The following is a 23,311-nucleotide window of genomic DNA, read 5'->3' as shown; positions in this document are numbered from 1 at the left end:
TGGGGTCCCAGCAGCGAGGAGACAGGAAGCCTCGGAGTCCCCACGTGATCTGCACAGGCAGAATTCGGGTCAGACGCACAAACCTCCCTCCTGAATCACAAAACAGCGCGTCAGGGCCCCGCGGTGCGCCCCCAGCCTGCGACTCCTTGCCCGAAGGGGAGGCTGAGATCCCCTCCAGGAAGGACCCCAGTGCCCTATGGGAAATGCGTGGTGCTTGGTCCTTCCCAGCCTTCCCCAAAGCTATGGCCTTCCACCGGGGGAACGTGCCCAGGGAAAAGGAAGTAATCAGACAGCTGGGGACTACTGGACACTGACAAATGACACAGATGCCGGGAGGCCCCCAGTGTCACTGTGGCCCCCCGTCAGGGCAGGGGCTGATGGAGGCCAGGGGACCCATGGTTCCAGCTCGGGTCCGTCTCACTGTGCGTGCAGTGCGTCCCCGAGCCCATCCATGGTCCCTTTCCCAGTTCCAGATTTGGCGCTGCCTCTGTCTTTCACTGCTGTCCCACAAGCGGACTCAGCGCCTGAGAGAGTTGACAGTACCTCCCCCGCCCCCCCCCGTCCCCCGCCCCTGCTGTGTGCAGCCGCTGATCTGCGGAGTGTGCCCCCACCCCTGCGCACGAGGGCACAGGCAGCAGTTTCCCGTCCATGGCCAAGGCCAGCCGTGCCGCCAGCGTGCTGCCTCGGGCGGGTCACCCCTGCAGCCCTGGCTCGCGATGTAAGCAGGGACCTGGGCCAATTTCCCTTCCACAAGGCGCCACACTGACCCACGGTGCTGGCGACGCTTTGCTGATTGGAGCCGGGGAGCAAGGAGCAGCAGGCACTGCCGACGCGCTGGGACCTGCCGCTCGGCAGGGGCTGGCCGAGGGCGGGGCCTCCACGGCCGTGGCGTCCCGTGGGCTCCCGTGGTACGGGCTGTGCTGAGACTTCCCATCTCAGGACAAGGTGAGTTCCCGCCTCTCCCGCCCGAGCAGGCCTGGGTGGGCCAGGTAAGTCACCTGCAGTGGCCCAAACGCACTTGGTCCTGCTCCTGCCACCTGCTCTCTCCCAGGCTGCACCTGTGGCCTCCTGGGGGTACCCTACAGTCAGCTGACGAAGAGTCGACGCAGGCCTGGTTCACGGGGGCTGTGTCCACTAGGTGGGCGGCACCACAGCCCGTCTCTGGGACGGCCCTGTAGGGCAGTGGCGAGGGGAGTGCCCCTCACTGGCAGAACTCTGACCACTGCACCCTCCTTGGAAGCACAAGTGACCACAGGGCGACCGTATACGGATTCACGGGCTGTGGCCGGTGATTTGGTCAGGGGCTCGGAAGGACCAGGGCTGGAAAGCAGGTGACAAACATTTTTGGGGAGAACTGTGTGGGAAAGGCCCTTCTGAGTGAGGAAGAACGGATGAAGATTTTTGGGTCCCAAAGGTGACCTCAGCAGAGGAGCAGAGAATGACTGGGTGGACGCGGGGCCGGCGCTTGGCGCAGGGGGTTAAAGCCCCGGCCTGCAGCGCCTGCATCCCATATGGACACCTGTTCAAGTCCTGGCTGCTCCACTTCCAATCCAGCTCTCTGCTATGGCCTGGGATAGCAGTGGAAGATGCCCAAGTGCTTGGGCCCCTGCACCCACGTGGGAGACCCGGAAGAGGTTCCTGGCTCCTGGCTTCAGATTGGCGCAGCTCCAGCCATTGTGGCCACGTGGGGAGTGAACCAGCGGATGGAAGACCTCTGTGTGTGTGTGTGTGTGTGTGTGTGTGTATGTGTGTGTCTACCTTTCTCTGTAACCCTTTCAAATAAGTAAAAATAATAGACAGGAAGACCTGTCTGTGGACACCGCTCACCTCGTCCCCAGCCACCCCGTCACTGCCCAAAGAACTCAAGAGCCAGGACGACCTGCTTGTGGCCCCGCCGAGCGTCTGGTCTGCCGACACGGAGCCCCGCTCCCCCAGGCGCCCGGCCACCTGCATCGTGGAAGGAGTGGCGTTCCGTCCTTGCTGGAACAGACACTCAGGATATCGATTTGCCTTCCCAGCAGGCAATATTTCTGCCCAAACCACCCCCTGGGGACCCACTGAACGCCTTGGCCACTGCCTCGCTTCGGGCCAGACCCCACTTCCCAGCCACAGAGGTTCCGCAAGCCATGATTCCGTGTTTCCCACCATCCCGAAGCGGGACAGCTCGGTGGCTGTACCACCCAGCAGGGCCGGAGCAAGGTCCCTAGCCGGCTGTGCGTGTCCTGGCCTGGCCTCCGGCAAGTGGGGATGTTTCTCCAAGCAGCCGGGGTTTACAAGCCGGAGGAGCGGCTGAAACAGCAGTGTCGCTGCCACGAGCGCTGCTCCGCGCTCACTGTGAGGGTCCGTGCAGCCGTCTTCGCTCTTATCCCCGGTCACGTTGCGTATGATGTACTGACCTTTTTTTTTTTTTTTAAAAAAAAGATTTGTTTCTTAAAATCGTATCTACAAATCACATTGAATCTGTCAAAAACTAAAATTAAAATTAAAAAAAAATTTAAAGGTTATTTGAAAGGCAGAGTGACAAAGACGGCTGGGGGGGTCTTCCATCCGCTGGTTCACTCCCCAAATGGCTACAGTGGCCAGGGCTGGGCCAGGCCAAAGCCAGAGCCTGGAGCTCCATCCGGGTCTCCCGTGTGGGTGGTGGTGACCCAAACCCTCAGGCCATCTTCTGCTGCCTTCCCAGGTGCATTAGCCGGGAGCAGAAGCGGAGGCAGAGCAGCCCGTATGAGATGCCGGCGTCACAGGCAGTAGCTTTGCCCATCGTGCCGCAACGCCGGCCCCAGAGGCACTGACTTTATACGGTAGCACTGAAGCCCTGGGGTACCAGAAGGCGTGAACCTCACTTGAAGACTTGATCTCCCCGTCTGGGGAGGCGACCGGTGCGGCTGTGGTTGGACCGGGACAGCGGTGTCACATCAGGCGGAGTCGTGACTGTGTTTCTGATTTGAGTGAGAGCTTAAACATCCTTTAGGAGATGTAGGTGGATGGCGGGATGGTGATGGGGGCACAGACGATGGTTAGTTTCCTGGGTTGGCTGGACTCCCCACGGGGCCCCCTGGCTATCTGTGTATGTCTGGCTGAGAGCTCTGTCTGAATCCCTGGGAGCAGAGGCCCCCCCGCCCCCAGCAGGAGCAGGCGTCATCCGATTTGCTGAGGGCTTGAGAGGCGGGAAGGGGAGACCACGCCCTGGGCGGCAGACCAGGGACTCTGCCCCGGGCTGTGTGCTGCCCTGGCCTCAGGCCTCCTCCCTAGGTACGTCTGAAGGCTGCGGGCAGGCCACTTTCAAGCCACAGGACTGGCTGAGCAGCCCCTCTGTTCTCTCATCAATAAAACGGGAATAATCACGGACTCCATTGCCAACGGCAGGCAATGAGAATTAAACGAGAGAAGCTGTCCCAGGCACAATGTCATTTAAAAGATACACTGTGGGGGCCGGCGCTGGGGGGCAGCAGGTAAAGCCGCCACCTGCGGTGCTGGCATCCCATATGGGCACCAGTTCAAGTCCCAGCTGCTCCTCTTCCAATCCAGCTCCCTTCCAATGGCCTGGGAAAAGCAGCAGAGGATGACCCAAGTGCTTGGGCCCCGCCATCCACATGGAAGACGCAGATGGAGCCCCTTGCTTCTGTCTGGCCCAGCCCTGGCCACTGTGGCCACTTGGGGAGCGAACCTGTGGATGGAGGATCTCTCACTCTCCCCTCCCCCGTAACCCTGCAGGGTGTTTGACTGGGGGAAGCACTAAAAACAAGCTATCTACTATCACCACTGATGCTATCGTTGTAATCAACGCTGGCCTGCACTTGTACCCGGCACAGACGGTCCTGGAGGGACTTGTCGAGCTCTGACCGCGGCTCTGGCCATCTCCGATGTTACCCTGGGCTGGCTGTCCCTGGGACCCGCCTACCCCGAGCTGGGAGCCGACGCCAGCTCTGCGCGGTCCCCACGGCCCCCGACTCAGGAGGGCCCCGAGCCCAGGGCTGCTCTGTCCTGTTCCCAGCCTGGAGCCCTGCATCACTCCGGGGCAGGAGCACTGGTGCCGCCCGCTACGTGTCCAGGCCTGCTTCCGAGCCCAGAACTCCTGGCGCCCGGAGCAGAGAGGGTTGTGTGTGTGGTGGGGGGAGTGTGCCCCTTCCGGCCTGAGCCGAGTCAGCTGCACTTGGGGAGGGTGGCCTTCTGTGAGGGGCCGTAACGAGCCACAGGGACCCTCTGCCCGCTGTAGGGGCTGCAAGCCAAGCTCCGAGGGCGAGCTGCTGGCTGGCAGTTGTTTGGCCCAAAAAACAAGATCGAGGGTGGACACAGCAGTGTCCTCGGGTTCCTGACGGGCTGGGGGAGGGGGAAGGAGCGTGTGTGTGTGTGTGTGTGTGTGCGTGCGCGCGCGCGAGTGGTCCCCTGGCCTCGAAAGGCAGATCCAGCTCGGCACGAAGAAGGAATTTTAAGCAACAAGAGTTGTGCAAGGGAACGGCTGGCTTGAATCCCAGCCACAGCTCCGCCTGGGGGTTCGGAGCACGGGGCCTTGGCTTCGGAACTGAACGCTCCACGCTCCACAGCCGTCCAGATCTGCGGCCTTAGATAAGGCCGGCCATCTGCAGCCCCGGGCCAGTCCCTCCGCTGTGAGATGGGCCTGAAGCTGCCGTACCCTGCAGGTGGGGCGCCAAAGACGAAGCCGCTGAGGTTACGCATAAAGCATCCGCGGTGTGCCTGGCCCCCCGGAGGCACCGGAGAAACGCCGGCTGCTGCTGCTGCTGCTGTCACAGGTGCCGAGCCCCTGTGCCTGGCAAGGCTGACGTTGGCGGGGCCGTCAGGGAGCTCCGGGGATGGTCCTTGCGTCAGAAGGCAGGCAGGAAGCTGCTTAAGAGATTTAAAAAGAAAAAAAAACAAACAGCCATAAATGCCTGCCTGGTGACAAAGGCTGTGGGAGCAACCTGAGGCTGTGTGGGGCCTGGGGGCTGCAGTGGGGCGGGGGAGTTGGAGGGGCTCCCGTTTCTCCTGTGTGGGGCCTGGCCAGCTGTCCCAGGAGCCGGCACCAGGAACGGAATCCTGGGCTCCTGTCCGGGCCGCAAGGCGGGTGGCCCATCCTTGAGCCGCCCCCGGGGAGCCAGCCCTGTGGGCCGTGTGCGTGTGAACCAAGAGGGCCCTGAAAGGGTCTTGGCACCCCCGGCTCCCGAGCCCCTGCCTGGAGCCACCCCCGGGGAGAGAGCAGCTTCCCTGGAAGTGCCTTGGCAGCCGTTCCTGATTGACAAACCCTTCTCCTCCCTCAGCTGGGTCCAGGAAACGCGCCTGCCCCACCACACCCCTGCGCTTCGGCAGCCGGCCTAAGGCCCGGCGCCTGCCCGGGGAGCGGCAGATGGCCTCCATCACGGGCTGCTGCCGCCGCCGCCGCGGGGCCGGTGTCCCCTGAGACAGGGCACCCCACCAGGAATGTGCCAGCATCTCGTGGCGCCCGCCTTCCAGCACAGTCTCACCAAGGAGGCCGGCACCCCCCACACCGGCTGTTTGCTTCCCAGTCAATGTCAAGACCAAGGTCACCAGCCTGTGTGCCCATCCCCACTCTCCAGCCCCAGCTGGGCCACCCTCCATGGTGCTCCTGTCTCCCTTTGCCTACCCCCGGCCACCACCACTCCATCTGCCGTCCCTGTGCGGCTGCCCGTGGTGGACGGTCCCTATCAAGAGGACCACCCAGCGTGCGCCCGTGTGTGCCTGGGGTCTCCCGTTAGCGTCCCTTGGAGCTGCGTCCGTGTCCCCATTCCCGAGAGGGAAGGGGCTTCTACCCGGAGTCTCCTGACTCAGGCGATCCTGACATTGGAGGATGGGGGCGCTGACGTGCCCCCCAAAAACTCACTCGGGATTTTAACCCCGGAAGTCTTGGGTTAAGGGGATTCTGAGCGTGGAACTTAGTGTGATACTGCTGGTTGGAGGCGGGGCTTCGGGGAAGTCTCCAGGGTGGGGTCGCAGATGGAGCCCCGGTGACTTTAGCTGCAGAGGGAGAGGCGTTAGGGTCACGGTGGGGACGTGCGGCGGCCCCGCACCTGGCTCCCTCCTGCTCTTCGCTCTCTGAGTGTGCACAATGGAAGCTTTTCTTGATAAGGCGGCTTTGCCTCGGTATTTTGTCATAGTGACAAAAGGTGACCAAAGCAGGGAGAGGTCCCACCGCCCCGGGGAGCTCACCCTGGACCAGTGCCCGCGGATGCCAGCTGCCAACTGGGCCTCAGGCTACACATCTTTAAAATGGATCTCCTGACTCTACCTCCCTTAAATCTGACGCCATCTGTGGTTGGCCCAGTGTGGGGCAAGAAGACAGTGTCCAGTGATCCTGTGGCCATCACTCCAGCTGTAGGGTGGTGTCACTCCTTCTTCTTTTTAAAGATTTATTTATTTGAAAGGCAGAGAGGTACGGGGCGGGGGGTAGCTCTTCCAATCCCTGGGTCACTCCCCAGATGACCAAAGCAGCTGTAGCTGGCCCAGGCTGAATCCAGGAGCCTGGATCTCCACCGGGTCTCCCACGTGGGTGCAGGGGCCCATCTTGGGCCATCTTCCGCTGCTTTTCCAGGCGCATTGGCAGGGAGCTGGATGGGAAATGGAGCAGCTGGGACTCGACCTGGCCGTCACATGGGATGCCAGCGTCCCTTCCCGGTGCCACTTCTGAAGGCCGCCTTGGATGTCAGGAACGGCATGGCGTCAGCGGCCCCGCGGCAGCAGGGCGGGCTGGTGGCAGCCTCCGGCTCTCACCACTTGTACCTGATGACTGTCAGCTTGTGTGTTTCAATTGCAGGATGAGTGTGCCATTGGCGAATTCCTAACACACTCTTCCCCAGCCCCAGCGGACGGGGCAGGGGGGGAGCGGAAGCAGGTGTCCCGAGGCACTGTCCATTATCTCCTTGTGGTCTCAGCCCATCTGGCAGCCAGTCCCACTCATACACACCCGCCGGGCTCCCCAAGGCTCCGGGAAGCAGACAGGTTGGAGTCAGGACCCAGAACCACACTCCTCCCTTATCTCCATCTGGATTATTTTGGGTCTCAGGGCCAGAAGTCCGAATCAGATGGACTGGATTCCGGGCAATTCAGTGAGCTGTGGCTGTGGCTGTGGCTGGAGGTGAGGCACAGACCCAGTGAACCACGACCCCCGCCCCGGAGCGCGGAGATAGGGAGGCGGCCTCTGGAGAGGGCAGAACGGATACGGCCAGAATCGATCAATGATCGATCGCTTGATCCAGCGATTGGGTGAGCCTGGCTGAGGATGCGAGATTTGAGCACAGATTTGAAGGCGAGGTTTCGGCTCAGTGAACCCCTGGGAGAAGAGAATTCCGACGGGGTGGGGAGGGGCATACCTGGGGATCAGCAAGGCGGCAGGTGGCTGGTCCGTGAGTGGGGTTGGGAAGGGAAGGGGAGATCGGAGAGAAGGTGGGGGCAGCTGGGTGCGGACCCCGGGGCTCTGTCCGCACCACCACAGGGCTTGGCGCGAAGGAGAATGTTTTTTGACATTCTGTTTAAGCAAAGAAGGAAGCTTCTAGACGTCTAGCCCCGGGTGAGTGGGAGGCCAGGGCCTCGTTCTCTCTTCCCGGGCTGGGGCTCCCTTAGTGTGGGGAGGGGACCGGCTACACACAGCGCCAGCCCCCTCAGTATCACAATCTCCCAGGCTCCTTCACTGAGCCCCGTGCTAGGGAGCCTGTGATTGGCTGGCCTGGGTCACATGGCTGCCACATACCCAAAAGGGGCGCTCTGAATGGCTGCCCGCTGCCCCTGTACGCTCCACAGGGCTCAGTTCTTGCAAAGGAGTAGTCAGAGGAAGGGAGACGGACCAGCTGGCCGGCTCACCCTGGGTGGGGGGTGCGGGGCGGCCCCCTGCCGGGCCTCTGTCCCAGGAGGGGCTTCGAGCCACCCGAGCAGTGGGTCAGAGGCAGCTTGGGACCCCTGCGTCCCCAGTTGCAGTGTCTGGGTTCGAGACCCAGCTCCGCTTTCAGTTCCAGCTTCCCGCAAGGTGCACCCTGGGAGGCGGCAGGTGATGGCTCAAGGTCTTGGGTCCCTGCCACGCGCGTGGGAGCCCCCGATGGAGTGCCGGGCTGTTTCCTGACGTCCTCCCGGCTCAGCCTCAGCCTCGTGGGCATCTGGGGGAGTGAACTGAGCAGACTGGAGATCTCCGCCTCTCTGTCTCTCAAATGAATAATAAATAAAGAAATAAGTAGACGGCTCCTTGCTCTGAGCCTGGTGTGCATCTGTGGCCTGCACAGCACATTTCGCAAACGCTGCGTCTCAGACGAGGGCTGACGCCAGCCACAGGGATGACGCCCGGCCGAGGTGCATATTAAAAGGTCACTCCAGCCCCAGTCGCTTCGAGTTCACGTGTGCGGTTCCCCACCGCCGGCTGCATGGGTCAGGAACCAGCGGCCGAGGTGGGGCCGCTTCCTCCTCCCCCGGCCTCCTCTGATGTTCCAGGCAATTAACCAGCGTGAAGAGAGGGTTTGGATCCTCAGGAAATACCAAGGATGGGAGCTGGAATAAACCCGCCCGGCAGGCAGCCGAGGGGGCAGGCGGGGGCACCTTGGCAGCACTGACAGCGTGGAAGACCGACCTCACCTGGGAAGACACAGGCCTTGCGCTTATTCTTGTGCACGCGCTGTTGGGTGTCCACCAGGCCACCCCTCCCCGTGCCCACCGCCAGGCTCCCGGCCCCTCCCCGGCCGGGCAGGGGCACCGAGCTCACCGAAAGGCAAAGAAACCGAGGCCCAGTGAGGAGCCCGGCCACGGTCGGCACCGCGCTCCAAACGGCAGCGGCGGCTCCCCCGGCCGAGGGCAGCTTTGTGGACGGCCCTGGCCGCAGATCAGAGAAGGTTCTGTCCTCCTTGCCAAGCCGTGGCCTCGCTGGCTCATTTCAGCGGCTGGGAGGAAGAGATTCCGGCTGAGGTCAGGTCCGTGGGCGGGAGGTTTCCCTCTGCCCAGCCCTGGGCCAGGAGCGCGTCTCTCCTGACCTTTGAGAAGAACCAGCGGGGCAGAGCAGCCCCGCCCCGCGAAGGACAGGCTCAGGCTGTCACAGGATGGGTCTGGTCCACGATTCTGGGGGTGGCACAGGCATTGGCCCCCAACCGGATAGCTGGGCCTTTTTTTTCTTTTAAGATTTTATTTATTGCGGCTGGTATTGTTAGGCAGGAAGTTAGGTATGAGCTTATGTGTGTGTGATAAAGGCCTCCGGAGAAGACTCCTATGTCCAGCATCTGCATCTGCATCTCCAAGTCATCCCGATAATGCTGCAGGGGCAGCCCAGTGTTCCCATCCTGCCCTGCCCCCTCCTACCCGATAACCTGCCAGGTGGGGGCCCCGCCCCTTCTGCCTGACAAATCTCCCACAGTCTCCCAGGTGCAGCCCAGTGTCAGCATCTCAAACACCCTGCTCCGGATCCCCATTCTCTAGGGGGTCCTGCTCACCCTTCCTCTGAACCCAGGATGGCCCAGCTAGGCTTCCTCCTGTCTGATACCTTCAGGGGAAAACTCAGACAGGAGCTTCTTAATATTTACAGCCATAAAACCCTTTGTTTCAGGAGGAGATGTGTGAAGACAAAGACCCATCTCCTTAAAAACCCCCAGCCTCAACCGGACAGCGGACAGCGGACAGGACAGCGGACAGTGCGCTCAGCCCTCTGCCTCTCTGCTGAGCCGCCCGCCTGGCCTGGCCAGGTGTCATCTCTCCACTCAATCATGTAACCTCGCTCCCCCCCCCCCAGTCTCTCAGGCTCTGTCTGGGGGGTGCCCATCCATCCTTATGGATGTCCCTGCCCTAATAAACCTTGCTATTTTACCTCCTACTACTCTCTGTCTCATGCCTGAATTCTTTCTGGCACGAAGACAAGAACCCTGCAATTTCTCCAGTAACAGTACTGTGGCATAGCGGGTAAAGATGCCGTCTGTGGTGCTGGCGTCCCATATGGGTGCCTGTTAGAGTCCCAGCTGCTCCACTTCCGATCCAGCTCCCTGCTGTGGCCTGGGAAAGCAGTGGAGATGGCCCAAGTGCTTGGGCCCCTGCACCTGTGTGAGAGAGAGTTACAGACAGAGGCAGAGAGGGAGAGAGAGAGATCTCCATCCGCTGGTTCACTCCCCAAATGGCCACAACAGCCTGAGCTGGGCCGATCCAAAGCCAGGAGCCGGGAGCTTCTTCCAGGTCTCCCACGAGGGTGCAGGAGCCCCATCACTGGAGCCGTCACTTGCCTCCCAGGGAGCTGCAGCCAGGAGCCCAGGCACTCCGATGTGGGCGTGGCTGACTTAACCTGGGGTCACAGCCATGAGGACAAAGGGCCACGCGCCTGTAGCTGCCTTTCTCCACAAGGCCCAAGCTGCCTCCAGTGGTTTCCCAGAACTGGGACAAGAGAAGCAGGCATCGGCGTCCGCACACAGCAAGTAGGGGGCTCGCTCGGCTCCCGGGATGCAGGGGTGCGCCCCCACTGGCCGTGCCCCGTGCCTGATGGGGCCTTTGTGGGTGCCAGCGCGAGTCCGTCCGGGCAGCCGGGGACTCAGGACACGAGAGTCGCTTTATCAAACACAGTGTTTGCCCAGGTAAAGCAGTGCGTAGCACATGGTGAGGGGCAGGACACCACGGTCCCCAGCAGGAGGGGCGGGTTCCCCAGCCGCCCTCCTGACGTCCCGCTGGGGAGGGAAGCGGCCCCATTACCGGGAGGAGGAAGCCCAGGCCCAGAGGCTCATCCTGATCGTGGGCCACCTCCGTGCCGGGTGCTCGGTCAGCAGCAGCAACGGGGGCCGGCCGCACCTCGCAGCCGAGGACACCAGCTCAGAGTGGGGACCCTGCCTGCCCCGGGGCCGCACAGCTGCCCCCACCTCCTCCTAGGGCTGGCACTGGGCTCGAGGCCTGCTGGGTCTGGTTCTGGCCGGTCTGCCCCGGATCTCCGCGCCATCCCTGAGGCTCCAGGTGTTCCCAAGAACAGAGCAGGTGCAGGAGGCCATTTTCTCCCTCCCGCACCCCACTCCACCCCGGCACGCCAGCAGAGCCTGAGAGAGCAGGAGACCCCTGCATTCACCAGGCCCCCCGGGAACAGCAAGGTGGTGGAGCCGGCGAATGTCGGGGCTCAGAGGGTTGGTGCTCTCCGGGGGAGGCTTCCAGGGGAGGAGAGGGCACTGGCCTTGGAGGGGCCTGGTCGCTGTCACCGTGGTAACGAATGGCACATCCGGTGGTGGAGATGGCCCAGGTGCGCCCTCACCGGGGCTCACGGGGCTCAGGCGAGGAGCCGCGGGCTGGAGGAGCTCCGGGGGAGAGACTTTTCCCCTGGCTTTTCCCAGCGCCTGCAGCTCGCTCCTCCCACAACTGCAGCCCCGCGTCTGTCCCCAGGCCAGCTGCCGCCTCCTAAAGGCCCTGAGGGTGCCTGGTGCTCACTGGCAGTCCTTAGGAGACCCCTGTCTGCAAAGTCCTTTAGCCGCGGAAGGTGACGCGTTTGCAGATTCTAGGGAGGACATGTGGACCCCAGGCAGGTGGGAAGCCCCCATGGACAGCAAAGCCTCGGCCATACGTGCGTGGCTGGGGCAGATAGCTTGCCCTGACCCCTCCGGTCATGGATCTGTGACATCCGCCACGTGGGGGGATCCCCTTCTGGGCCCCGACCCCCAGCAGGCAGGCTCTTCCCGAAACCCCAGCATTCCAGCCGGGGAAGCGGATCTGAGTGGGATTCGAAAGCGTTTCAGGGTTTGCCAGCGCCGGATGGGGGTGGGGGTGGGGTGGGCGTGGGGATCTCCGGGCTCTGCGTCCTTCCAGCAGCATCCGGAGGCAGGAGTAGCTCCTCCTCTCCGTCCCAGGAGAGGGGGCCGCGGGCACGGCCGGCGGGCGGGCCGGCGGGCGGGGAGTGGGCGGGTGCTGGGTGGGGACGGCGGCTCTGCCCACCTCCTCCGTGCTCTCCCGCAGGCGCCCGTCTCACTCTCAGTCCCGCCGCTGCCGCCGCTGCCGCCGCCATCATCCGTCCGTCCGTCCTTCCGTCTGTCTGTCCATCCCGGAGCGCTCCTCGCAGTCATGCCTGCTCCCGGCCTGGCCATGACGAGCGGCCAGGCGCTCCCAGCCTTCCTGCTCTGCAGCGCACTGCTGGTTCTGAAGATGTACGTGGTGGCCGTCATCACCGGGCAAGTGAGACTTCGGAAGAAGGTACGTGCCCTCCGCGGGGATCCCCCGGCCCCGCCCGCTCCCGCCCAGGGACAGCCGCCCAGGCGGTGTGAGGGCCAGTGCGTGAGCAGGCTCGGGACCGTGTCCTCCCAGACCCCTGGATGGCTCCCCCCTGGCTCTGGGGGCCAGCAGCACCCGCCGCCTCTGGCTCCTGCTGTCGGGACAGGTGACTCAGCCCCGGCCTCCCTGGACGGTGGCGCGTGGGATCCGTGAGTGGCGTGCGGGTGCAAAGCCTGCGCCTGACCCGGCGGCTTCCCGGCCCAGGAGCTCTGACGCTCGGGCGAGTGGGAGCCACAAGATTTTCAGTGGAAATTCCCAGGCGCAGGCTGCCCAGGAACCCGGGGCGGCCTCCAGAGGCTGGGTCTCGGCCGCGGGGCACCCGGTGGGGACTTTCCTCCTCGTCCAAGTCCTTGAACCCCGACGGTGACCAGAGGGGGCCGGGGCAGGCACAGGGTCCAGCGCGGCAGCACAAGGCACCCGGCACTGAGTGCCCGCGAGATCGGGGTGGGTCTGCAAAGCCCAGGCCACGCTCAGGTCCGTGGGAGAATGCGGAGGCCCTGGGGCACCTGCTGCTTATCTGCCCAGGTATTTTAAGTGGGGAGTCATTTCCTGTTGCCGTCTTCCTGTTGGGAGGCAAGCTAGGGGCCCAGACTCCAGACATCTGCCCTGGGAGCCTGGAGCTTGCCCGGGAGCCGCGCAGTCCCTGGTGCAGGCACACGCAGCCTGCCTCGGGGCACGGGTGGGAGGTGCAAGATCCCAGCACGGAGCCAGACACCTGCAGTCAGTCCCAGAGTCCTTCCTGTGTGCCGCCCTCTGGGTGTTAAATCCCCAGCGGGGCGGGCGTGCAGTGCATCAGTTAATTCCGGCCTCAGTGCCTGGGTTCCAGTCCCGCCTCCGCTCCCCCTCCAGCTTCCTGCTAATGTTGCACACCCTGGGCGATGGCTGAGGCACCCCGTGCCTGCCACTCACTTGGGAGACCCGGATTGAGTCCTGAGCTCCTGGCTTCGGCCTGGCCCAGCCCCCATGGTTGCAGGTGTTTGGGGAGTGAATGAGTGGATGGGAGATCTCGCTGTGTCTGCTGTCTCTCCCTTTCACATAAAAATAAATGAACAGCAACACGAGAGTTCCTGCCCCGGCCCTGGGGGAGGCTGGGGGCAACGCGAGAGTTCCTGCCCCGGCCCTGGGGGAGGCCGGGGGGGCGGTGGCTGTGTTCACCCGGGCTTAGAGGCCGCCCTGGGCTTCTGGCTTCTCACAGTGCTTGCCAAGTTCACACAGCCAGGGTTGAACGTAGGGGGCGGGTCCAGGGCCCACAGCCATCTCCGGGCTGGGGAGCCTTCCCGAGGGGATTTAGGGGTGGGAGGAGGTGGGCCTGCCTGCTCTGCAGAAAGGAACCCTTTCGCCGGCCCCCTGGGGCTTCTCCTGGGGCTCGGGGTCCCGACAGGCCCCTGTGGTGCCCACGGAGGGCCGGGGCTTCTCTGCCCATCCCCCACCTCAGGCAAGTCTGGGGGCACAGAGCGGGCGGGGGGACTCAGTGCCTGCCCTGAGCCCACGCTCTCAGCCTCTATGACTGGAGCCCACGCCAGTGGCTCCCACCCTGCCCCTGGGGGAGTCGGAGCCCAGGTTTTTGGCAACAGGAAGTGCTAAGGCTGGCTGGCGTGAGCGCGAGGTGAGCAAGGCCATGAGCTCGGAAGGCAGGCGTCCCCTGAACGCTGAGGCCCTAGGAAGGGGGTCCCGTGCCTGCAGACTCTGGGTGGCTGCCGACGCGTGGACTCCAGGGCCGGCAGGGAGGGGCTCTGGGTGTGGAGCTCCTGTGGTAACCCAACAGGGGTCAGGCCATTCACATGGGGGCAGGGCAGGCCTGCCCTCGGGCCAGCGCTGAGTCAGATGAGCCCTATGGCAAAGCTGCCGCTGAGACAGGTTCTGCTTGGAGCGCCTGGGCGGCAGCAGGTGGAGCGGGGGCTGGGGGCTGGGGGCTGGACCCCTGCTGCCTGGAGCGTGACCTTGAGGGACGCTGAGCGCCCCCCCCCACCCCAGTGCTAGAGGCTTCCCCCGGCCTCCGCCCGCCCATCACCGGGTGCCTGGGCTCCCTTCCACCCGAATCTGCAGGTGAGGAAGCCACGGCACGGGAAGTTCAGAGCCGGGGTTCAAGGCCAGGGCTGGTAAGGCTCCCTCCATGCATTTGCTGCCAAGTCCAAATTCTGACGGAGCCTCCAGGACCCCGCTGACCCCTGCACCTCCATCCCAGGCGCTGTCCCATGGCCTCTGGGCTCCCCAGAGCTGGTTTTCCTGCTCTAAGCTGTCCAGCTCCTTCTGACCCCAGGGCCTTTGCACCTGCCGTTGCTCTGTCGATGCCCCCTTCAACCTCAGGGGAGCCTTCTCTCACCCCCACGGACATCTCTGTGAACAGGGGAGACCACCTGGTCTCCCCTGGTTCTGAGGTGGCTCCCGGTCAGCTGTGAGCTTCGCAGCAGCAGGGACAGAAGGGTCTTGGGGCAGACCGAGTGACTGTGTGGACACGGGTGTGTGACCCAGACCTCTGTCCCAATGCAGGGACAGAGGGGGCAGGCCTGGGGGGACGGTCAGTGATCCTCCGCTGCTCTCTTTCAGGCTTTCGCCAACCCCGAGGACGCCCTGCGCCACGGGGGCCCCCAGTACTGCAGAAGCGACCCGGATGTGGAGCGGTGCCTCAGGCAAGTACTTCCGGGTCACAGCGGGGGGGCCGCGCTCTCCATGCACCTGTGTGTTCCTTGTCTAACAAATCCTCAGAAGGTGACACAGGGCCCTTCGAAAAGTCAGTGGAAAATGGGGTTAAAAGATAAGTTTTCTTTGGTGCAAAAACATCCTGAAATCCGTGTAGATGACGAATGTGCGGCTCCAAGGTGCGTTTCAGAAGTTCGTGAAAAAAAATTCATGGAAAATGTGTGCAGTGGTGCTGACTATGTGTAGATAGCAAGATTTGCACCAAAATAAACTTCCCTTAACTTTCACTTTCCACAAACTTATTTAAAGGCTGAGGGTGAGACAGACAGACAGAGGGAGGCCTCGCTTCCGCTGCTTCCCCCTCCAGATGCCCACAGCAGCCGCGGCAGGTCACTGCTGCCTCGCAGGGTGTGCGGGAGCAGAGCTGGGACTCGAACTTAGGCCATCCCCAAGGCAGAGGCAGAGAGAGACAGAGAGAGAGAGAGGTCTTCCATCCGCTGGTTCACTCCCCAGATGGCTGCAATGGCCAGAGCTGTGCCGATCTGAAGCCAGGAGCCAGGTGCTTCTTCCAGGTCTCCCACGTGGGTGCAGGGGCCCAAGGACCTGGGCCATCCTCCACTGCTTTCCCAGGCCACAGCAGAGAGCTGGATGGGCAGTGGAGCAGCCGGGACTAGAACCGACGCCCATATGGGATGCGGGCCCTGCAGGCGGCGGCTTTACCCGCTACGCCACAGCGCCGGCCCTTGACACCATTTTCAGCAGACCGACATGCGGTCAAACTGTCAGACCTCCGCCGACGTGACCGGCAAAGATTCAGACAGCGTTTGGGCTTTGTTTTGCGTTTCTCTCCTCCTGAGTGGAGGCGGCCATCTTTCCGTGGGCCGCACGCGTCCCCAGTTAGTTAGAAACAGCTTCCCCTCCTGTGGACATGGGAGCGGCCCACGCAGACGCTTTGGGTCGTGGTGAAAATCCACAGGATGCGAAGAAGGAAACCGCTCCCGATCCGCAGCCCTGGTAACACTCCCGGCCCTCTCTTGTCTTCTGTGTCGAAACATGTCTCATAAAAGCAGGCGCGCCGTGGGTTGTCCTCGGGGTTCTGTTTTCCCAGCAGCCTCTGTGTCACAAGCGCTTTCCATGGTCAGGCGAACTGAAAGCCTGATGCTCCAGGCCCGGCTGAGTCTAAATCAGCGTGGGACGCGATGTCGACTTCCTGTGGCCAGTGCCGGCCTCCCCGCTCTTGGCAGCAGCCTGGGGAGGGGGCCTCCGGGCGGGGTGGGGGATGGGGGGTGGGGGAGGAGCAGGAAGCCCTCCGGAGGCCCCAGGTGTGAGGGCGGGAGTGGGTGGGACGCTGAAGTTTGAATAGTAGAAATTCCTTCATGAAAAGGAAGGCTGTGGCTTTTCTTCTGATGTTTTTCTTGGCCGTGGACAATAATATCCGCACCTGCGGTTTCCAGACATCACGGGGATGTGTAATGTAGGCGTGGAGGCTGTTGCTATTCCACTCTTTCTAGTGTGGCTACAATGTGTAAGGAGCAGTGCGAGCCCCACCCAGCTACCGCCCATCCCCCGTCCGTCCATCCTCCCTCCCCCACCCCCACTCATCCACTTTATATCCGTGAGGATGCACTGGGGGCTCCTGTGTCCTGGGGGGGCTGCTGGGTCCCCAGGGCTCGTCAGCCCCCAGACTTCACCGGACGACATGCAAACCCAGGGGGCCACCAGTCCTGCCGTCGATTCCGGAAGGCCGGCTGGAACCCAGCAAGACCCCCGACACCCCAGCCCCCAGAAGCAAAACTTGGCTAAATGCTAGCCCAGCGTGCACAGGGCAATCCGAGTCCACACAGGCGCGCTTACAGCTTGGTTCTGGGAGTGGGATCTGCTCTGCAGATTGGCATGGGCTGGAGCCAGAATGTGGGCCAGCTCTGCAGGAGGCCAGCAGGCCCAGCTGTCCCTGGGCACGCGTGTGCGAGGACAGCGTGGCGCTCTGGGCCCAGCACCGCAGCCCGGCTGAGCTGTAGAGGAGGAGGCTTGCTTCGGCCCTCGGCTCTGGGGGTTCAAGGTCCGGGCCTGGCGCTAGCGTTCCCAGGCTGTCTGCCCTGGCTGGCACCTGTCTTCACCACACAGCTGCCCCAGGGTGCGGGGAGGTCAGGCGGCTGGGCTGGCCGCGGCAGGTGAGAGGCAGGCCGGCAGGTGAGAGGCAGGCCGGATACGGCTGGCGGGAGCTGGCTTGGGGAGCCTCCGCCCTCCCAGCTGCGGCCGCCCTGACTGACACACAGGGCCCGGGCTCTGTCTGCTACGTGACTCCCTCCAGGTCTCAGCCGCGGGGGCGGGGCGGGAGGTGAGTTGGCTGCGTCCCGGTCCCTGCACTGGGCCAGCCCCAGGCCGCGGGGAGCCTTCTCAGCCCTGCCTGGTGACCCTGGGCGGGAGCCGCTGAGGCTCAGCCTGCTCTCTGCAGGGTCCTCTGCTCCCTCCGCCCGCTCCCGCTGCCCGGCTTCTTCCCCCACCGGCTCTCTGGGCCTGGCCGTGGCCGTGCGCTCCTCCCAGGCTCTGTGAGGGTAAACGCGCTCTTTGGGGAGAGCGGTCTGGGCGGAGGGGTTCTCTCCGCTGCTGTACTTTCCCTGCAGCTTTCAAATAAATACGAGGGTGCTCCACAAAGTTTGCGGAAGGTGGGATTAAGAGAGTTTATTTTGGTGTTAAACAGTTTTGAAATCACAGGCATGTTTCTATGGGCTTTAAAAAAGCCCCCTGCACGCCTGGATTCCAGAGCTTTTGGCACCAAAATCGAGGCGTCTTTTTGTCCCGTTTTTTCCCGTAAACATCTGGCCGGCCCTTGTACGTAAATACCGCAGAACGGCTCCTCCCGGGGTACCGCCTTGGGGGCTGTCGGTGGTCGGCAGCCGCGTCTGGGGACATGTTGGCTTCGTCTGAGAAGGGGTCCCTCGGATGGGCACCCAGGGGGCGTCGGGCACACTGCTCCGCGTCCACAGGGCGGAGTGATTTTGGGGGAAGCTCGTCTTTGCTTTCATGGTTCCCAGGGTAGGGCGGGAGCTTGGTGGAGTGGCCCGGGGCAGTGCAGGCCCCGCCCTCCCAGACGCTGTCCCCTGCTGCCCCGGCCAAGGCTGTGGACCTGGAGTGGCCCAGTCCCCGCCTACTCCTCTCCCCCCTTGAGGCCGGCCCCCCAGTATCCCCCAGAGCCCGCCTCTCCGTACTGTGGGCAGGCTGCGTCTTCCCAGAGCTGGGAGACACCTGCCCGGATGCAAAGTTGCCTTTTTTTTTTTTTTAAAGATTTATTTGAAAGGCAGAGTTATGGAGAGAGAAGGAGAGACAGAAGGAGGTCTTCCGTCTACTGGTTCACTCCCCCAAAGGGCGGGGCCAGGCGGGAGCCGGGAGCCTGGAGCTTCTTCCAAGTCTCCCGGGTGGGTGCAGGGGCCCAAGCACTTGGGCGGTCCTCCACTGCTTTCCCAGGCCACAGGCAGGGAGCTGGATCAGAAGTGGAGCAGCTGGGACTAGAACTGTGCTCGGATGGGATGGGCACTGTCCACTTGCTTTCCCCGTAGCTGGGTCACGAAGTCGAGGCTCGCGTCAGGGACGGAGACGCCAGCGGCTGGCCCCCAAGTTCATTCTGAGAAAGCTCCAGGCCTCGCTGGGCTTGCGGGAGTGTCTGTGCCTCAGGTTGAACTCCAGGTTCCTCCCCCGACCTCCCGGGTGCCCTCTTCTCCTGTGACACGCTCCAGCCCCTGCGCCGCGCTCCAGCCCCTGCGCTGCCTCTCTGAGCTTACTCCTACCACAGGGCCTTTGCACGTGTCAATCCCACTCCCAGGAGAGTTCTTCCTTGACTGTCCAGTCTCCTTTCTGGACCACCCAGCCACACTGTGGAGATGTCCCCGCCCCCACCTTGCCCAGTGCCAGGGTGTCCGGCACTCTGGGCCCCGCCTTGCCCTCTTTTTAGGCCGCCACCCGAGACCCCACTTGCCAGCAGGAGTGACAAGGAGACCTCTGGGTCAGGTCACCTTCAGGGGCCTCTGGCTGGACCAGCACCTGTGGTGACCATTCCAGCGGGGGTCTGGAGCGGGGGCTTCCGTCTGCAGGGCCGTGGCCTGTCGCAGGGGAGGGCACGACCTGGACTCCGAACTCCTGTTTATCTGCGCTCCCTCCGCGTGGTCGCCCATGGCCGTCCAGGGTCTGGTTGCTCCTAGTCTCTGATTTATGGGACCGACATCCTTCCCCTCCATAAAGCAAACTGACCGCTAACAGGGGTCACGGGAAACATGAGCCGGCTCTTAGCAGAAGTGGGTGAGCTTTCTCTCGGCCGATTATTTATGGTGGGGTACACACAGCCCCCGCTCCTCCCACCCACACGCCCGACTACTTTAAACAAGGAGCCGAGCCAGGTCCCAGGGCAGGAGGAGGAGGCGGAGCTCTGGGCCCCAGGTGGGGGCTGGGCCGGCCCCAGGGGGCACCCGTGGCTCTGGTGATTGCTGTCTCTGGCACCTGAGTGTAGGGGGCAGCAGCAGAGCCAGGCGGAAGGAGGCGCAGGAGAGACCCGCCCTGGGGGTCCAAAGCCCTAACTCAAGTCAGAATGAGCTCGAACCCCGGCTCCACCAAGTGCCCAGCCGCTCCGAGTCCCATGTCTCCTGCTCGTGTCCTGGAAGCAGAGGGCACTGCGGGGCCGAGTGTGGCAGGGGCCACCGTGGGAAGACGGAAGCCAGCGGCCAGTGCTTCCCCAGGGTCTTGGCTTTCCCGGGCCGCTTGCTCCAGGCCCCTGCTGGGCACTGCTGCTTCCCTCCTGGTCGTGCCCACGAAGGAACCTGAGCAGCTGGGACCCGGTGGGGGACAAGGCCCTGGCCCCTCGGGCAGCTGTGCTGGGAGTGCATGGCTCACTCCCCACCAGCCCCCTCCTGCCCCAGGCAGCTGTGCTGCCCAGGGACTGGCTCACCCCCCACCAGCCCCCTGCCCTGGGGTGGCTGTGCTGGGAGGACCTGGCTCACCCCCACCAGCCCCCTGCCCAGGGTGGCCGTGTTGGGAGGGCCTGACTCACTCCCCACCAGCCCCCTGCCCCGGGGTGGCTGTGCTGGGAGGGCCTGGCTCACCCCCAGCAGCCTCCTGCCCAGGGTGGCTGTGCTGCCCAGGGCCTGGCTCACCCCCCACCAGCCCCCTGGCCTGGGGTGGCCGTGCTGGGAGGGCCTGGCTCACCCCCAGCAGCCTCCTGCCCAGGGTGGCTGTGCTGCCCAGGGCCTGGCTCACCCCCCATCAGCCCCCTGCCCCGGGTGGCTGTGCTGGGAGGTCCTGGCTCACCCCCAGCAGCCCCCTGCCCTGGGCCGCCGTGCTGGGCCTGGCTCACTCCCGCCTTGCCTCCGCAGAGCCCACCGCAACGACATGGAGACCATCTACCCTTTCCTCTTCCTGGGCCTGGTCTACTCCTTCCTGGGGCCTGAGCCCTCCGTCGCCTGGATGCACTTCCTCGTCTTCTTCCTGGGCCGCCTGGTGCACACGGTAGCCTACCTGGGGAAGCTGCGGCCGCCCACGCGCTCCGTGGCCTACACCCTGGCCCAGCTGCCCTGCGCCTCCATGGCCCTGCAGATCCTCTGGGAAGCGGCCCGCCACCTGTGACCGCCCAGCGCCAGCGCCGCCCGCCACCTGTGACCACACAGCGCCAGTGCCGCCCGCCACCTGTGACCGCCCAGCGCCAGCGTCACCCGCCACCTGTGACGGCCCAGGGCCAGCGCCGCCCGCCACCTGTGACGGCCCAGCGCCAGCGCCGCTCGCCACCTGTGACCGCCCAGCGCCAGCGCTGCCCGCCACCTGTGACCGCCCAGCGCCAGCGCCGCCCGCCACCTGTGACGGCCCAGCGCCAGCGCCGCCCGCCACCTGTGACCACACAGCGCCAGCGCCGCCCGCCACCTGTGACCGCCCAGCGCCAGCGTCACCCGCCACCTGTGACGGCCCAGGGCCAGCGCCGCCCGCCACCTGTGACCGCCCAGCGCCAGCTGCTGTGTGAGGGGCCCTGGCTTCCTACTAAGCCGGCTGCTCGCGTGGCCTGTGTGAGCATGTGTATGCACGTGTGTATGTGTGCACATACATGTGTGTGCCTGCGTGTTTCTTAGCCCCTTAGATTCCTGGATGGAGTGGCCGACTGGGGCCATTGAGAGACTGCTCTCAGACAAGTAGAAAATCCTCCACCCCGAGTGATGGCACATGCGTGGCGGAGAGAGACTGCTCAGGACTCCCAGAGCCAGCCCCCGCCCTGGGCAGGACCGCGTGGGCCAAGCTCCCAGGCCACTCCAGAGCGCGGTCCAGACTGCGTCCCTAAGAGCGCTGTGGCTCCTTCGAAATCTGTGAAGTTTGAAAACAGCAAATGTCCACCCAGGGGAACCGTGTGCATGTGTGTCTGTGTGCACACCTGTGTCCCAGGCTCCCATCGGACCACGCGCGTGTGGTTGTCAATCATTAAACGGCAGTTTCGGAGCCTCTGGGGGTGCTGCGTTCCCGGGGTCCCCCCACCCACCCCTGCAGGCCTGAGGCTGCGGCTTGCTGGGTGGTTTTGCTGGTGTGTGCCTGGGGCCGACGGTCAGGACTGGTCCCTGGCACACACTGAGGGACCCCAGTGCTGCTCCCACCGAGCCTCCCAGTGCGGGAACAGGTGAGCCCCGGGATGCCCAAGTCGGGGTCCCCTCCCCTGTGGCATTCCCGCCTCTCTGCTGTCAGTGCAAGGCTGACACCTTGAGCCCGGGGCTACCCGGCTCCAAACCCCTGCTGCCTCAGTTTCCCCAAGTGCTCCCTCCCAGCACCCCGCAGGCCCCAGCCCCTCTGACTGATGGGGCCTGCCCTGGGGGACTTGGTGGGGAAGGGGCTCGGGGCTGCGAGACCCCAGACCTCGGCAGGAAGTGCCGAGCTGGAAGCGGTCACACTGCCCCCTGGTGGTGAGACGCGGCCTCTGTCCCCGGGCCTCGGGCGCCCGCCTGGGAGAGCCCGGCACTGATAGAGGGGGCGTTTACAGAGGAAGGCACAGCGTGCAGGGCGGCAGCCTGGCACGCGTCTGTTCCGGGGTTTTCCATCCCCGCAGGCTCCTGCAGCCCTCATCCGTCCATTGGCCCTGCAGCTCTTCCACCACCCTGCACCCTGCACCTGCAGCAACGGAGTTCTGGCCTAGGGGCCAGGGCCTGCAGAACGGCAAGTGCCACAGCCCAGGGAGGGCGGGTGCGGGAGCGGTGGGAGAGCCCTCTGACCCTGGCAGGGGGGGGCCCCCAGACGCAGTCTGAGGCTTCAGGGGTCTTCAAGCCCGGGTGCAAAGATGAGAGCCCCGGGGCCTGGGGCTGGGAAGTGAAGGGGGAGGGGAGCCAGGCGCCTTGGAGTCCTGGTCCTGTTTGGTTGTGTGTGGGGGTGTCCCGCAGGGGTGGGCAGGGGCTGGACAGGGTGCAGCGGGCACAGTGGCTGTGGCATGGCCCTTGTTGGGGCCTTCAGGGTGTGGCAGGTGCAGGAGAGGCGCTGGGGAAGGGTGGTGCCCAGAGCAGGAGCTGATGAGTCCCAAGGCAGAGGGGGAGGCAGGGCCAGCCCTGCAGGTGGGGGCCTTGGGCTGCTCACACCTGCTGCCCCAGCCAGAGGCAGCAGAACGGGGCTGCCCCCCCCCCCCCCCCCCCGCCCAGCCCAGAGTGCGAGTCGGCTTCTTCCTGACCTCGCCCGCCCCAGACTCCACCCAGGCGGGGGCCACCTCTCCCTCCCTCCTGACGCTGGTCCAGGGGCTTCCAGAGCCACAGCCCAGGGAGGCAGCTCAGGACTTCTCAGCCCTTGGGGATGGGGCGTGGGGTCAAGGCCAGGGGCCATCTCCTAGGAAGTGGGCGAGCTGGGGTTTGTGCAGACCCCCCCCCCCCAGGGGGACTGAGCTTTCAAATTGTACAAATTTACTGCTGTGCAAGCATTCACGCCCCTCCCCCACATGCTGCAGACAGGCAGAGCTGGCGGCCCCGCCCACCTGGTCCCCGTCCCCCCCAGGCGGCCCCGCCCACCTGGCTCCCCATCCCCCAATGCCTGCAGCCCCGCCCTCCTGGCTCCATGTCCCCCCAAGTGGCCCCCCCAGGGCTCCCTGCCCTAGTGGATTTCTTTGCACCCTCGGTGTGGGAGGCACAGGTGAGGGTGGACAGAGGGGCCAACTCCTCAGCCCTGGGTGTTGGTCTCCGAGGCCAGGTTAGGACTTGGGTTTGGGGGCCTCTCTGCAACCCAGGAGGAGAGATCAACCCCTTCCGATTCTGGAAGGGCTGAGCTTGGGGAGTGCTGGAAGAGGGGGTGTCTGTTGGTGGAAACCCAAGCAAGCTTCCCAAGGGAGGCAGCCTGGAGGGTGGTGGGACTGCTAATAGGCACTCACAGGTGACGGTCAACAGCATGGGATTAGGGACCACGGAAAAGCCCAAAGAGGAAAATCAACTCCTGTGCTGGCACCAGACCCAGGCGAGCCCCAGGGTCCACACGCGTCGCC

The 23,311-nt window shown here is 64.2% G+C and overlaps 1 protein-coding gene across 5 annotated transcripts; it reads left to right on the top strand.

Moving 5' to 3' along the window:
* Positions 1 to 674: 674 nt before the first annotated feature.
* On the top strand, positions 675 to 20,451 carry PTGES (prostaglandin E synthase). Of its 5 annotated transcripts, none has more exons than XR_016225922.1 (3): positions 675 to 945; positions 9,527 to 12,123; positions 14,749 to 14,831. XR_016225922.1 is itself a non-coding variant. In XM_051829514.3 (3 exons), exons 1-3 carry the CDS (start codon positions 11,995 to 11,997, stop codon positions 20,449 to 20,451), a joined length of 462 nt encoding a protein of 153 aa, XP_051685474.1. In that variant the 5' UTR covers positions 11,856 to 11,994. The 5 variants fall into 5 exon arrangements, 1 of the variants encoding a protein (XP_051685474.1); XR_016225915.1 differs by lacking the exon at positions 675 to 945 and adding an exon at positions 4,275 to 4,751; XR_016225929.1 differs by lacking the exon at positions 675 to 945 and adding an exon at positions 7,076 to 7,519.
* Positions 20,452 to 23,311: the final 2,860 nt, after the last annotated feature.

Source organism: Oryctolagus cuniculus, chromosome 1, assembly GCF_051225735.1.
Source record: "Oryctolagus cuniculus isolate XC-2025 breed Fujian yellow rabbit chromosome 1, ASM5122573v1, whole genome shotgun sequence".
NCBI classification, from domain to species: Eukaryota; Metazoa; Chordata; class Mammalia; order Lagomorpha; family Leporidae; genus Oryctolagus; species Oryctolagus cuniculus.
The sequence above is the reverse complement of the archived record's forward strand: the minus strand, read 5'-3'. Positions and strand labels throughout refer to the sequence as shown.

Excerpts from the sequence above, each read along its gene's own strand:
- PTGES (XM_051829514.3), top strand. The coding sequence starts at position 11,995 with ATGCCTGCTCCCGGCCTGGCCATGACGAGCGGCCAGGCGCTCCCAGCC. Across the intron at positions 12,124-14,748 it reads AAGTGAGACTTCGGAAGAAG|GCTTTCGCCAACCCCGAGGA; the intron begins GTACGTGCCCTC and ends GCTCTCTTTCAG. Across the intron at positions 14,832-20,201 it reads GATGTGGAGCGGTGCCTCAG|AGCCCACCGCAACGACATGG; the intron begins GCAAGTACTTCC and ends TTGCCTCCGCAG.